At 40.5% G+C, this 15193-nt stretch overlaps 1 protein-coding gene across 1 annotated transcript in view; it reads left to right on the top strand.

Moving 5' to 3' along the window:
* Positions 1–901: 901 nt before the first annotated feature.
* The window catches only part of ANO2 (anoctamin 2), a gene marked incomplete at both ends in the record, with an annotated part of 168564 nt that continues 154272 nt past the window's right edge, over positions 902–15193 (top strand). The window contains one exon of the mRNA XM_084276614.1: positions 902–1231. Within this exon, the coding sequence (XP_084132740.1) occupies positions 902–1231 (330 nt within the window). The remainder of the gene's footprint in view (positions 1232–15193) is intronic.

The following is a 15193-nucleotide window of genomic DNA, read 5'->3' as shown; positions in this document are numbered from 1 at the left end:
GTTTTCTTAGTGAGTGAGAAGTTAAATTAAATGCCTTATGCTTAGTATCAGAATTGGAAAGTGGTCCTACAGAATTGCCATCCAAACTGGGGCAGAATGGTGGGGTTACTATTGAGGCAGCTTCAACCTGGTAGCGTTTGGAGAGTGGACACAAGGAGTCAGCGATGGTGTGAGGGAGTGACTGAGTGCAACATAGGCAGTTTGAGTTTAGCTACAGTTTTCCTTTTGCAACATTACTGGTCAGTCATGTAGTCTTCTCATAATATGTTAAAGTACAGATCAGCTGGCATTGTTAGGCATCCATGGGGCATGTCCTCTCTAATCCTTGGTATTTTCCAAAGTGCTTCTGTCCAGCCCTGCCCTGCTTGCTCCTGTACTACACTGAGGATATTTCTCCCATTCTAGCTCAGATCAGTTTATTTTCTTTCGGCATGCAGTTGTTTACTTCCCTCCCCTGCACAGCTTTGCTCCACAGCACATCCTTTCCCATATCCTGATCTGCAATTTGATCCTTGTCCTCAATTCTCCATCCCATTTCAAAAGGCAGGTGTCTTCTATATGGTCTGTGTACACGCAGGACCAAAAGACAGCTCTGTAGGTATGCAGTGTGCTGGGATAAGACCACTATCTTTAGCCACTATTTGTTTACAGTCAGAAGAGGTCAGCATGACTTAATCTGGTTTTCAGAGTGCATGCCTGTAGGTCATACCTACCCCTGGCTGACCTCCAATTTTGACTGCGCAGCTTTATGTGCTTGCGTGGAGATAGAGCCTGGGCCTGCCGCCTTCTTGGGTGTTTTGGCATTCTTGTCTGTGAGACTCATGTGTTTCTCTCCCAGATTATAAACAATTACCTGGACAGGACGCAAGAAGGGGCTGTGGACAAGATGTTCCAGAGTGGCATGCGCTTCAGGGATAGCAAGAGAAAGGTCGACTATGTGTTAGCCTACCACTACCGAAAACGCCTCACTCGGCACCCACTTGGTGTGGGTTCACCAGCGCCAACACGTGGATCTGCCTCCTTGGCCATGATTTTGAATGGAGGGACTGCAAAGGGCTGTGCTGAACCACAGCAGCAAGATGGTGGCCAGCGTGCCTTGCAGGAGCGGCCAGGGCCAGAGGTAATCGAGCTCAGCCCGATGGACAACTTGGAGGAGGAGAAGAGGCTGCAGCGGGAGGAATATGAACACAACCTGGTGGAAGCAGGGCTGGAGATAGAGAAAGATCCTGAGGTAAGGAGACACATGTTCCTCATCCATGGCACTGGGTGCCACAACAGGTAATGGCCATTTTGGTGCTGGTGGTAACTAAGTGCAGGACATGGCCATGGCCAGGCCATGCTAGCAGGGCAGCCTGGCAGTGACTGGGTGCTCAGAGTAAGGCTGCCTGCTCTTCCTTTTGGCAGGGAGTCCAGGAACCTACTGTGGACATGCAGTAGTGCCTGGCTTAACCTATCTCCTGTCTCATCCTGCATTAATGCTGAGAGGCAAATCACACCTGTGCCATCTCTTAAAAATATGTGAGACTCTTTCTAACAGAGTCTTGCTGACTTCCCCAACTGCTGCTGCAGTTGCAGCAAATGTGATATGTCCAAATCACAGAGTGGTTTGGGTTGGAAAGGACTAGTCCCCAACACCCCTGCCATGGGCAGGGACACCCTCCACTAGACCAGGCTGCCCAAAGCCCCATCCAACCTGTCCTTGAACACTGCCAGCGAGGAGGTATCCACAACTCTGGGCGACCTGTTCCAGTGTTTCACCACCATCATAATGAAAACTTCTTCCTCGTTTCTAATCTAAGTCTACCCCCTTTTAGTTTAAATCCATTACCCCTTGTCCTATCACTACATGCCCTTGTCCACAATCCCTCTCCAGCTTTTCTGTAGGGTCCCTTCAGGTATGACTGCTACAAGTCTCCCCAGAGCCTTCTCTTCTTTATGCTGAACACCCCCCACAACTCTCTCAGTCTGTGTTCATAGGAGAGGCAATCCAGCTCTCTGATCATGGCCTCCTATAGACTCACTCCAACAGCTCAATATCTTTCTTGTGTTTGGCATCCCAGAGGTGGATACAGTACTCTAGGTGGGGTCTCACCAGGGCAGAGTAAAGGAGCAGAATCACATCTCTTACCCTGCTGGGCGGCAGGTACACATTGCTGGCTCACATTGAGCTTCTCGTCAACCAAAATCCCAAGTCCTTCTCCTCTTACGGCATGCAGTGAACACACCTTTCTTACAAAAAAGAGTGTTTATGTTTTAATATTGTTAAAATGCAGAAAGGCTCTTGTAAGTAATTTTCTGGAATGCATAGTGTTATTAAGACATTTCATATTTCATCAGGAGAACTTCTCAGTGTGACTCTTAGCATTCTTCCCAGGCTTATGTAAGTTTTATGTAATTTCTTTATTCCACCCACAAAATGAACAGCTTCTACATTGCAACTGGGAGAACCACCCAGCCTTTAATGTATTTATTTTCACCACGTGTGTGATATTGGACAGAACTACGCTCATATCAGGGGGGACCTGTGGTTAGGTTACTTGACTGCAGCAGGTCGGTCAATTGAGCACAGGTCTTCCAAATTGCATGTTGATGCACTGAGCACTGTGCTATTCCTCTGTACCTCTTTGAAAGCCATGGATATATCTATATCTATCAGTTGATGAGAAGTCCCAACTGGGTTCTAGTTTTAGGTGCTCTATTGTTTTTGACACCAAATTTAAGAAACTTAGAGCTTCTTTTCAGAGGTGATGAGAATTCATACTGTTTTTAGTGCAACCAGTAAATACTTCCAAAATATGGACCGAATTGCATATTGCATCTGAAAATTTGAGTCTAGCTGACTTGTCATAGTTGTATGGATGTTAAATCATAGGCAGGAATAGAAAAAATAGAAAGGCCTTTTGGCTCAATGTTTTCCTTGTTCAGTTTTCTGCATTGCAGGTGGTTATGGGTTGTATTTCATGGCAGCGCCTGGCTGAGCCACCCCTGCACTGTACAGAAAAGTGATGTCAGAACCAGATTCTTTTATACTAAGCATTGGGTTTAAGGTTCAATGCTGCTGATGTATGACTATCTTGCTGTTGTGATTTTTACAACCAAACTACATAAAACCCATGAGAACAGTGGTTTTTGGAGGCTTCTTTCATTTCTGAATTTCATCAGAACCTGAAAAATCCAACAGGAGACTCATTACTTACCCAAAGTCCAGCTGAATTCAAATTATGGTTCAGATCCCTTCCAAGTGATGACATGTGCTTTTAAATACTATACAAGTAATAAATGATGTCATAGAGATCTGATCAAGAAAAAAAACCCCTGTCATAGCTTTTCTTCTAAAGAGGAAAAGGCTTTTTGTAAATGAACTGGAAAGTTCTGAGGAAATTATTTGGTGACCAGTTCTTTTTTGGGAAAAAAATTAGAAATTTTTAAAAAAAATGCAATCCCATCATTTTTCTATTTGTATATGTGCATGTACGTAGTCATTCCTGTTCCCCCCAACACAGAACCTTTCTAATCGAAAGTGGAAAGTGCTTTTCCCTCCAGATTCTCCTGAGAAACTGAAAGGGCCTATGCATTATGCTGATGATGCCAAGCTGAGTGGTGAGGTTAATGGGATGGAGGGATGGGTTAACATCCAGAGGGACCAAGACAGGCTGGAAAACTGGGCCCAAGTGAACCTCATGAGATTCAACAAAGCCAAGTGCAGGGTCCTGCACCTGGTTCAGGACAATCCCCGCTATCCATACAGGTTCGGAGATGATGTGCTTGAAAGCAGCCCTGAGGAAAAGGACTTGTGTGTGTGTTGTTTCCCCTCCCCCCTACCCCGTTTGTTACCTTTCTATGAATTTCATAGAACATACTTATCAAGCACACATGAAGGGTCCAGGTGGCTTTATATGTGGATTAAAATAGTATGATGAGCTCATACGAGTACAGCTTCTGATTTTAGTCCTGGGAAAAAATATATGTCTATAGGTTCACTAAACTCAGAACTGTCTTAATCATAACATGCTGTATTTTTGGTGTGTAGCATAGTGGACTTTCAAATACTACAGTTTAGTGTTTTATGCTGAGCATACGTCTTTGGTTGAGGTTGGTTTTTTTGTTGTTGTTTTCTTTTTGTCCTAAAATAACAAGTAAATCTCTTTCATATTGGAAGTTGAGACATATTCAGACATATTGAGTTCTAATACATATCTCACTCTTACCTTATGTTCGTGACCAGGTCGTAAGATAAGTCTGATCTCAGAGGGCTGGCTAGAAGGTAACTCAAAACATTCCTCTCTGCTGCAGCTTCTGCATGAGGGGATCCACTTTTGGATCCTTGGGTTAGACCCGACCTTGGTTTCTATACCTTATGTCACCTGCATACATTCTTGAAAAGAAAAATACTCATTTAAAAACAATAGTATAACCTGAACACACTCTGTTTCTTGAAACAGCATCAGATTCTACTTGAAGCAGTAGCAATAGAAAGGAAGAGGGCAAAAGACTATCTGCTGTGTCTGTGGTCTTCAGTGAAAATCACATTTTTAGGTGGCCTATAGTAACTATCCAGCCAAAAAAAAAATATCTTTGATAGGGCCTATGTAGTTATGGTTCTTGTTAACCATATTGCTTGAAAAAAACAAAGAAACAAGCAAATTCCAAAAGGGATCAAGCCATTGTCCTCTCTACTGATATTGTGGGAGTCATGAAGGATATATTCACTGAGTAATAGAGCTGATTCAGCACTTAATGACTTCTAAGGGCATCTGTTGTCTTGTGGCTGGAAAGTTGCTTAATCTATGATCTCAGTTAACCCTACTTTGTAAAGACTGTAAGCTTGATTAACCTAAATGAACTAAGCACTGCATCTTTTGCAGTCATCTACTTGGTCTACTAACCTCACAGGATATTAGAGTTCCTCTAGAAGCTGCTTTTGTAGGCTAAAACTATTTAGACATCAGGAAATTCATCCCTAGGAGCACAGGATAGTGTTGTGATAAATTTATTTCTACAGCTACATTTTTTAAAAAATGGGAATTTCCATGATGTTAATATATTTGTTAATATGTGGTGTTAATATGGTTGCTATATACTGAATAACTAGAGACAAACACAGTTCTCATTAGTATTGTTAATTCACTGTGTAAAAGAACAGAGACAAGGAACTAAACAAATAACCTTATTTTTTTATGTAGAGAGGGAAGTATTACTTTTTTTTGAATATGTGTAAAATAGGCAAGTCTATGATCTGTCTCCATATCTACCCAGTCATGATTTGTGAATTAAGGAATTTTTGAATAGCTTTCAACTTCCTTATAGCTTTCTATCATTTGTTATTTCTGTCCTCCAGAGAAACTGTTTTCTTAATACAGGCTTCTTGTTTTGGTGGGGTTTTTTTTGTTTTGTTTTGTTCCCCCATCCCCCTATTTTTAAACCAGGTTATTATTTTACCTGTCTGAGAAAAATTGCACAAAAAAGGACAGTGGACATGTAGTTGAACTTTTTCCTCTCTAATGTGATATTGGGTACCCACAATGATGGGTGGTTGTAATGACATTTGACAACCTTTTTACTGTGCTCCCTGGTAAAGTCATACCTGATCCATAGCATGCATTAATGTGTTATAACAAATACTGCCACCATCGACCTTGAGTCTGATGTTCTGTGTGTCAGAGCCCACAGCTGACAGTTTAAGTTTAAGGAACTATTTGGATGGTTATCTTCTCTTCAAATCAAAACATGGGTGGTCCAGTGTAGCCTGTTCCCATGAAAACCACTGAATTAGCATAATTTAGGGTTACGTGGAAGTGATATTTGGTGGAAAGAATAGGATAGAAGAGGAACTACTGGTTGCATAGTTTGCTATGAGTAAAAATATTGTTTCCATCTGAGACTAGCCTGTCTACAAAGCTAGATAAAATAAACTGGGTGGTGACTCTTGCATAGAATTAACTGCCTTGTATTGTACAGTATTACGTTGTGATTAATACAGAATCCACTAAGACAGACTCTGTAAACACTTATCCTAATCTGCATAGTGTTAAGAATTTGAAGGATTTGCTTCCTCTGCTTCAAAGTAACATAGTAAAGCTCTCTTTCCAAGATGTCCATGACAGAAGCCAGATTCTTTGGCATGTCTTTGTAAACTGTGAAGAAATGCCAGCAGGTCACATTGACCCTTGGTGAGCCAGCTGCCAAAGCCATGACAGTCATTTCCAAATAAACCCTATTTAACAGTAGTGGTACGAGTCAAATTTTGCATCAGATACACAAAGAGTTGCCTGAGATAGGGCCATCTTAAGAGTAACCTCAAATATTCCACCTTGATTCCCAGGAAGGGCAATAAATACCATTGACATTACAGGCAGTTTTTTGGATTTACTTTTTTTTAAAACCTTTTTTCTGTTCTATGGGAAACTGATTGTTTTGTTTCACCTAATATGGAGTGCCAGTAGTTCACTTAAATTGAAGTTGTAGAGCTGCTTTAATGACTGCAAAAGCAACATGAATGGTATTCAATTAGTATGTATGGGAAAGCATAACAGGACTAGAATAAGACACTGGAGATGCACCTTGGCATTCTGACAAAGCAGGATCGTTTTCAAGCATGTCAGAAATGAAATGTACTTTGCTAAGAAGCATTTAGGAGATGAAAATATCTTTTGAGGGGAAGATGGTGATGATGTTAAAATGAACTGTAAATTGACCACCAAGAAGCTCATCTAACTTGAATTTTATAGCTAGCATAGCTTTAAGAAAGTCTCATTAAACTCTGTTGGTTACATTACATTTTGCAGTAAGGAAGTCCTTAAGGTCCTCAGTGTATCAGCTTATGCAGTACTGTTGATGGCAACGCTACTGAAGATGGTGGTTGAGACTGGATTTTTCTGTTTTGATATTCCAAGGTATATTTCTGAATTTTCATGGGGGAAAAAAACCCACAAAACATAACTAAAAACCAAATCAAACCAACAAACTTCCAATTTCCTAACTTCCAAATGTAAACAACCTTCACTCCTAAACCAATCAACCACCCCTCCCCAACCTGAACCAACTAAAAGAACTGCAGCTAGATTTTATGTATGGGATAGAATTGCACTATTTTATCACACTAAGGTGATTTTATTGGCCAGTGGAGAAGCCTTTATCTTTTCCCTTCTGTCAACTGTAAGGCCAAGCGTAGCCAAAATAATATCATGGTAAAATATTCAATGCAGAGGGGCTTTTTCTTTCTCTGCCTCTTATGCCCACCTCTAGCTGCGGACATTTCTCTTGAGCAGTGCCACCAATTTTCTTGCTATACAAGTTGTTTTCTTGCATCTGCTATATTTCCTAACTTCACATTTATGTCATGCATAGCTTACATTAATGTTAATATTCTTCACTGTGAAAAAAAGTGGAATTCCAATGGCCAAGAGTTTAGTTTATTTGGATAGACCTTTTTTTTTCCTTGGCAAATAATATTTTTGTTATAAAATATTTCAACTTTTAAATAAAAGATCATGGATATTGCTTAATTTAGTGGAAATTAACAGTCTGAAAAAGAGGTCTTTTTCCAAAATCTATCAATATGATTTGTGCATAATGCCAAGAAAAGCATCTCCTGCCCTTAGTACATGTGAGGCATCTTGCAGCTACTCAGAGTGAATGGTATAATGGTCTCAAAATGTTCATTCATCTAAAATGCAGAGGAAAGTTTAATAGTAGTTAACATTAATTTTAAAGGGATAGGGAAATTTAATATGACTCCAAGACCATTATCCGTGTTAATGAATGCCTTCCAAAGCCAATGAGAATGCACAGAGAGTAATGTAGTATTGGGAGCAGACTGGGGTCTTTTGTACTCCAAGTCTCTGGACTTTGTATTTCACTTTCTTAGCATGGCAGTCAGAACAAGGCAATACTTCTTTGAGGGCCTCTTAGTGTAGCAATTATATAAATATTTGATGGTTATTTTTCAACGACTCTAGTTACAGAAGCATTAATTAGCTAAAACATGTTGTGCACCTGTATGTTACTTATATGGGGCTGAAATGTAATACACAGCTCTTATAAAATTAAAGTTGAACAGACAAGGAAAGGTTTTCAGTGATAGTGAAGTGGACGTGATGAAAATATTGGCAAGTTGATTAACTATTTAAGGGGAAATTATGTCTCCATTTTAGAGAGGACTTTGGAGTAGCCCTGTGGGAGTTAGGTGTGATTCTGTCAGTATTAAAATAATGATCCATGATAACAGGTGGCTCCGTAGAATTGCTCTGCTGTCAAGGCTAAGAAATCCATACTATGAGTCCTGTTTTTAATGATTGAATTGTTACTTGAATAGATGAATGGATAGACAGACTCTGTGTATTTTAATTAAAATCCAGACACCTAATGCTCAGCTATTAGGTACCTTAGCCAAAATTATTTCCAAGGGTCTTAAGGAAAATTTAAGAGGTGTACAAAATTGAGACTGTATGCTATCAATAACATTTATAGAACCTTTGGGTGGGCAATGATGTATCTCATCAATCATTTGAGATTGGGAAATGGAGGCATCAGTGTCTTGAATTTCAGATGATGTCAGATTTGGGTGTGCATTCTGGTCATATTTACAATGGGAACTGGGGAAGAAGCATCCTATCTTACATATATATATACATTCTGCTGCTTCTATCAGGCTTGCCTGGTAGAAATGTGAAATAGCCTCCCAAATTTGTGTCTCCATTTGACTGTGTTCTGTGTTGAGTTCTGTTACATGCTGGAGAAAATGCTTCCATTTCTACGAACTGCTAAATAGATGGAAAGCCTGCAGAAATGGCTTACACATCTCTGCTAGGTCAGAGCAGGGAGACAACCGGACACTTGTAGGACAGGAGATGAAAAGCAACCAAACCAGCTGCTTGGCTTGCTCACAGTTGAATCCATGAAAACATCTTTTAATTATCAGTGGTCTTGTTTGCAGCAGAATTTTTAATCTGCAAATTAAATCCATGGAGACAATTTGAAGAGCAATATAAGAAGCCCTGAGGGAGGGTGCACTGCGCTGATGACGCTGCAGTAGCCAGAGTGCCTGCAGAGGAGACTCAGAGGCTGAAGCAGTGATAATTCCTGTAAGCTGTTTAGGCCAGTGCAGCTTGAATAGTAGTTTCATGAAAATAAAGTAGTAAAATACAAGATAGTTTGGGGATTTGGGTCCTAGGATTTGTTGCTTTTCTGATGTTTTAAAGGACAGAAATCATGCTGCTGTTGATTGGGGTGACAAATCACCTCCTTCAGGTGCTGGGTGTGGACTGTCCCAACTACAGTACATGCTGCTTGATGCAAGTCCACCTATTCTTTGGCAGAAGAATCCTGAATTTCAGAGATTTTGTTGTAGGGGAAATGGGACTTTGCTTTGCAGTGCCCAGGTAACTGCCCACTTTCTCTACAGAAACCAACAGCCCTACAGGTATTTCTGATACCAAAGGAGCGATCACTTCTGCTGAGAATTCTACCTGGGAGTGAATGTAGATAAGTGCTCCCTGGTTTTAATATACTGCTTTTATACACATATACATGCATTTATGTACTGTTTTATCCTGTTGCTTTAAAAGGTCTGAGCCTCTCAGTTCTCCCTTCATGATTCTGGCTTGTATGAAAGCACATTAAAAGGTATTCTCAGTCTGAAAACTCTGTGTCTCAGAGTCAAAAAATGAGAAGCAAGGACAGCAACAAGAGGCAAAATTATTTTGTTTATGCTGATGGAAAAAACAGGGAATAGCATTTATTCTTGAGTCACTTCTTGGAACTTCAGTTCCAGTAAACACTCTCAAATGCCTTAGCGAGGGGTAAGGATACAGCAGAATTTAGAAATGAAAACTGGAATGTCAGATAGAGAGAAGGATCATTGAAAAATCCCTGCAAGAACATGAAAAGGAAAGAAAAATCCATTCAACCAACCGACCAGTGGCACCTGTACCAAGGCAATACCATAAAGTGGCATTCACCAGCTCCTGCCATCTCAGATTTGTGAATGGATTCCAGCAGAGAAAAGGTTGTGGGGTATCTGTCTATGGAAGTTAGTCTTTGAAGGACAGGACTCTCCTATTTGTGCATGTGCAGAATGATGGGCTTGAATTTGCTCTCCCTTAGCAGATCCAGGGGAAGGTAAAATAAATAACGGTTCAAGCTTCTTTTCACATGTTTTGGACTCTTTTAAGGTCTTCTTGCTTTACTGATGACACTAATGGCTATATGTGCCATTCTGCCCACATTTAAGTTCTAAAAAGGTCTGTTGTTCATGATATTGTGACCAGACAGGCAAGCGTCTTTCCACAGGAAAAGATCCTCTACATGGAAGGAATTATTCCCCTCCAGATGCACAACTAGATACTATGTAGTGTGTACGTTTCAGAATGTTATATTGTAAGTGAGAGGGAGGCACTTTGAAATGAAAGCTAGATTCATGTCCAAGCTGTTAAGCATGCAAAGCTCTTAAAAAAAAAAAAAAAAAAAAAAAAAAAAAAAGCCTTAGAAATCAGAATGTCCTCTTCAACACCAACTGTTCGTCAAATCCTTTATAGACCTAAGTCTTGGTAGGGTTAAGCTCCATCACTCCAGCAGTAGTTTGTGTGGATGAGCACAGATTTAGAGCTGGGAAGTGGTCATAAAGGGAAAGATTAGTTAACTGTCAGACTTTCACTGCAAGATGACAAGAATCTAAAGATATGTATGAGTAGAGGGAGAAATGAAGACTGTGGTTTGTTGCTCTGTGTTCTGGGCAGCTTACAAGGAGTCCAGTTTTTGCTTATATTTGGACTGTGCTGATGGTGACTAGGGTCACCTATAGCTCAGAGTGGTTCTGTTATTTTGCAGCTGCCACAGGATCTGTTTTGGCCACTGGAAACAGCAGTCAAACTTTCTGCTTGACTTCCTGGAGTTGTCTTACAGCTTTTGATATATATAAGTTCTTTGGCTACACAAGTGAAAAAATTCTTCAATATGAGGGTGGTGGATCACTGGAACAGGTTACCCAGAGAGGTAGTGGAGGCCTCATCCTAGGAGATATTCAAGGTCAAGCCTGATGGAGCACTGAGGAACCTGATGTAGCGAAGATGTCCCTGCTTACTGCAGGGGGGTTGGACTAGGTGACCTTTAAAGGTGACTTTTAACCTAACACATTCTATGATTCTATGATAAACTACGTAGAAGGTTGCAATCAGATTGTTTTCAGCTGGAAATATCTTTGCCAGTCATTGTAAGGTATTTTATATCATAGGACAGGGCAAAGAAATCAAAAATGTATCAGATATTTATTTCTGATGGCCAGATCAGCAGTTACTTTGGTCTGACTAGAAGAACGAGTCAAAAAAATATCAGAGTGGCGTCAGGCTGCACAATTCCCATTAACGTTAATGGGAGTTAGGTGACCAAATCCCCATGCACAGCATGGAAAGTTTACCCAGTGGGGTGAATTCTCTTCTTGATACACAGGGCCAATATCTGTGTACACACTACTAAGTCTCCCTTATGTGTACAGGTATGTATTCATGGTGATAGGCCAAAGAAAATACAATGTAAGAGTTAGGTATTGATTTCTGTGCTATTCCAGTTTAGTGTCAATGTAACAATGGTGTCTTCACTGGATTCAAAAAGTTGGACAAAAACATTTATTGTGGACAGGTGTATGGATTTTTATATTTTTTTTTTCTTTTTTTTGTGGGGCTGCTTCTCTTTTTGTTTGTTTGGGGATTTTTTTAAATTGTTTTATTAAGAAGGTTGGTATATTTGCTTAGCTCCACACTCAAGCTCTATCACATAGGAATTAATCAGTTCACTGCTGGCTTTTCCCTTCAGTTCTTTGATCTCTGTCACAACATTAGAGCATTCCTGAATTCACAAAAAAGATTGAGATCTATCAATTATACATTTAAAGAAGTTCTTCAGGTGGAGTTAAGTGGACGACCTTGGAATTTCATAATATGTCTAGTGGTGAAGCAGATGAACAAAATGTATTTAAGAGCAAATGAGCTACTGGTATTTAGAATAGTTAAATGAACCTATGTAGACTGATATTGCTTCTTACCTTTGGAAATAGCAACCTTTATAGGGGGAACACAAAGACACAACTTTGAAGTGTTCTTCTGAAAATGGAGAGGTGGCCATTACTTTCTGTTAGTTAGTGCTAACACTGAGTACACTGGAAGAATACCAATGTCTTTCTTTTCTAGAGCAGCACAGTGCATTTACCTTAGTCATGGCATCATTTTTCCAGCTGGGAGATGGGGCATTTGTCTACAGACTTTGTCTACATGTTTACCAAACTTAGTCATGGTTTACTTGGAGTAATCTGGTAATAAAAAGAAAATATAGAATCTCAGACAATATATTCAAGGTCTTTGAAATATTTGAGCAAACCTCAAGCTAGCGCCTCCAAAGTATTAGTTCAAGCTATTGTTATTTTTCCTTAGTACTTTCAAAATGGGGAAGGATATCCCTGCCCATCCTATGCTTAGGAATTTTCTCCAGATCACTCTGGTTCCTAACTCTGCTTTCATTGAAACTGGCCACAGGATGTGAAGGATTACTTCTCTTTGGTAATACTTTGAAACAAAGCAGGTTCTGTAGGTCATCAGCTTTTCTGGACTTATGTGTAATTGCTTTTATCCCTTTCTTGGCTTGCTTATCTCCCACTGTCCTCACTCATTTGTATGTTGTAAATCCTATCTTGAAAACTTGCAGTCCTTTTTTCAACTCACATTTTCCATAGTTCATTTTACAGGCTTTGAATAATAGTTCTTTGCTTGCCTTTTAGCATTTACACATGTTCAACTGCCACTGGACCCTGTTAGGCAATTAAAACAAAGTACTATCCTAAAGACTGTGTGCCTATGGAAGGTCTTTGGAAGGCCACTGCATGCTTTCATTGTCCATACTCTGGACAGTGGGACATAGGGAATTTTCATATGATACTCTTTGTTATGTAGGTGTACTTTCAGGCTTTTGCAGGACAGGTCAAGCCACTGTGGTGCCCTGCACCTCTGGCAAGCATACTTGCTTGTCACAGGTCTCTGTGAGTTCACTGGATAATGTTTACTCTACCTTCAGTGGCACTGCTCAGTTTTCACAGGTCAATAATGCACGGTAACTGCTTCAGCTCACCAGTGCTTGACCTGCTCACCTATCTCTGGCCTCCGCATATTCCCTGCTGTACTTTCACACCAATCGTCTTCAGGACCGCTCACCTAACCAACACAGACCACTGCCCTTTCCTGGATTCTCCACGTCTGTCCATGATGCTCTTTCATCTTTGTATCCTACACCTGTAGCAATCCTGCCACTTTTCAACATATGTATCTGTCTTTGGCCTGCATGAAGTCAGTGCCTCACCCTCCCGGGCTGCCTACCAGTTACAATCAGTCAGGCAGGCCTACATGAAGTCATAATGTCCAAGACCTCTGCTCCTCTGAAAATCTGGGGACTGCTACATAGGTGAGGACTTCACACCTCATGACTGCTTGTCAGCTCAAAGACTTCCTTTTCAAGTTTAGTTTGTCCCTTGTTCTCTCCTGTTTTAAAGTAGCGCTGTCCTTAAGAAACTGCTCACCCAAAGCTGGCGATGCTCGGCTTCAGTTAGGCACTGAAGTTTGCTCATTAGAGAACTTGCTTTACTTTCAAACTGATCTGTTGCAGGAGGCATTTGAGAGCACCATGGTAACAACATAAGTCACAGTTTGCACCACAAGGGATCTCAGTTTGTTTTTCACCTGTGAGCCACGGTTCACAAGTGACTCTCCTGGAAAGTATTTCTTGGTTTAGGGGCACTGTGTCACATCTGGCCACCAGCTGGCAAGTTTCTTCACAGAGAAGTCAGCATGAAGAAAGTTTTTAAATGCTCCAAAATCCAGCTGTAAAACTTTTGTTAGTTTCCAGATTTTCACAATACTGTGCTGGCATTATCAGACTCACTCACAGATCCACCTATCAGAGGACCTTCTGGATTATGTTATCAAATGTATTCAAAAGTAGGTGTATTTTATAATGTAGTGATTGGTAGCCCTCCCAATACCAGTATAGTTATCCTGTAGTGATGTATTGGTCTCCATGTAATTCTCAATTTCCATTATTTCAGAAAAATATGTAAATGTAATTGTAATGTAAAACCACTTTTGTTGATTTTGTATAATTTTAATTACCACAGAGGACTAATAGGCATCTCTAAAATGTATTCCTTCACTTTATGTGTCAGTGGTAATTATCAAAGAAAATAATTGGCATAGAATTACAGAGCACTCCAGTGTACTTAAAATCAAGAGAAATGTAGCCAAGGAACTATTTATCAAAAGCTGTAGGACAAATCCAGGCAGTGAGGAAGTGGGTAACTTCCTGCTACCTGGGCCCTTGAAAACAGAAGGAAAGGTGGAAGAAATGTACGAGCAAGAAGGCCATTTCCTTGGTGTAAAACCTGAGCGCTCTTCCCAATAGAAGAAGAAAAGGGCAAATTTACATCATCTGATGTGATCAATAGCTAAAGGGGGGTGCCTGTATTCAGAGACATGATCATATAATGAGTATAAAGGGTAGGCATGTTTGAAGAGAAAAGTTAATCCTGGCTCTCAGCTCCCCATCACCTCATTCAGGGGAATGGCAGGAGCTTGAGGAGCTGCTGTTACATCCCACATGTGAACTGCACCTTTGGCCTCCCCAAAATAGTTAGCACTTGTCTGGTGAAGACTGACTGCTAGGCTGAAAATCTGGCAAGATTCACACCTGTGTCTTACTCCACGTCAATGCCAAAAATGCTGTGACATTTCAGCCTTTTAGAAGGAGCAGAACTTAAAGCAAATGCTACTCCAAGTCATTAAATACATGCTGATAGAGACAGGAATAAAACAAAACTAGCCAGAAGCTACCTTGGATCTGAAGGTACCAGCAGGAACAGGCCCTCCTGTCACTTGGTCCCCTGGCACGCTGTCTGGGTTTCCTTAGAGGTCTGGTTTCCAATTTTCATGTCCTTTATTGTTGAACAGGAAACAACAGAAAAGCAGAGGTGAGAATTAGGTAAATGCAAATGCTTTTCACTGGCAAAGAGATTTTCAAATGTATGAAAGTATTCACCTGAAGGGTGAGACTGAAGTATAGGAAGTTGTGTCTTACCAATATGACTGTATTAATCTTTACAGTTAACTCTTACAACTTAAAATGTACTTCCCACAGCTCCTGTTCTTAACACAACTTTTTT

The sequence above is a fragment of the Gallinula chloropus genome, assembly GCF_964237585.1.
Source record: "Gallinula chloropus genome assembly, chromosome: 1".
NCBI lineage: Eukaryota > Metazoa > Chordata > Aves > Gruiformes > Rallidae > Gallinula > Gallinula chloropus.
This window is presented reverse-complemented; position numbering and strand designations above follow the sequence as displayed.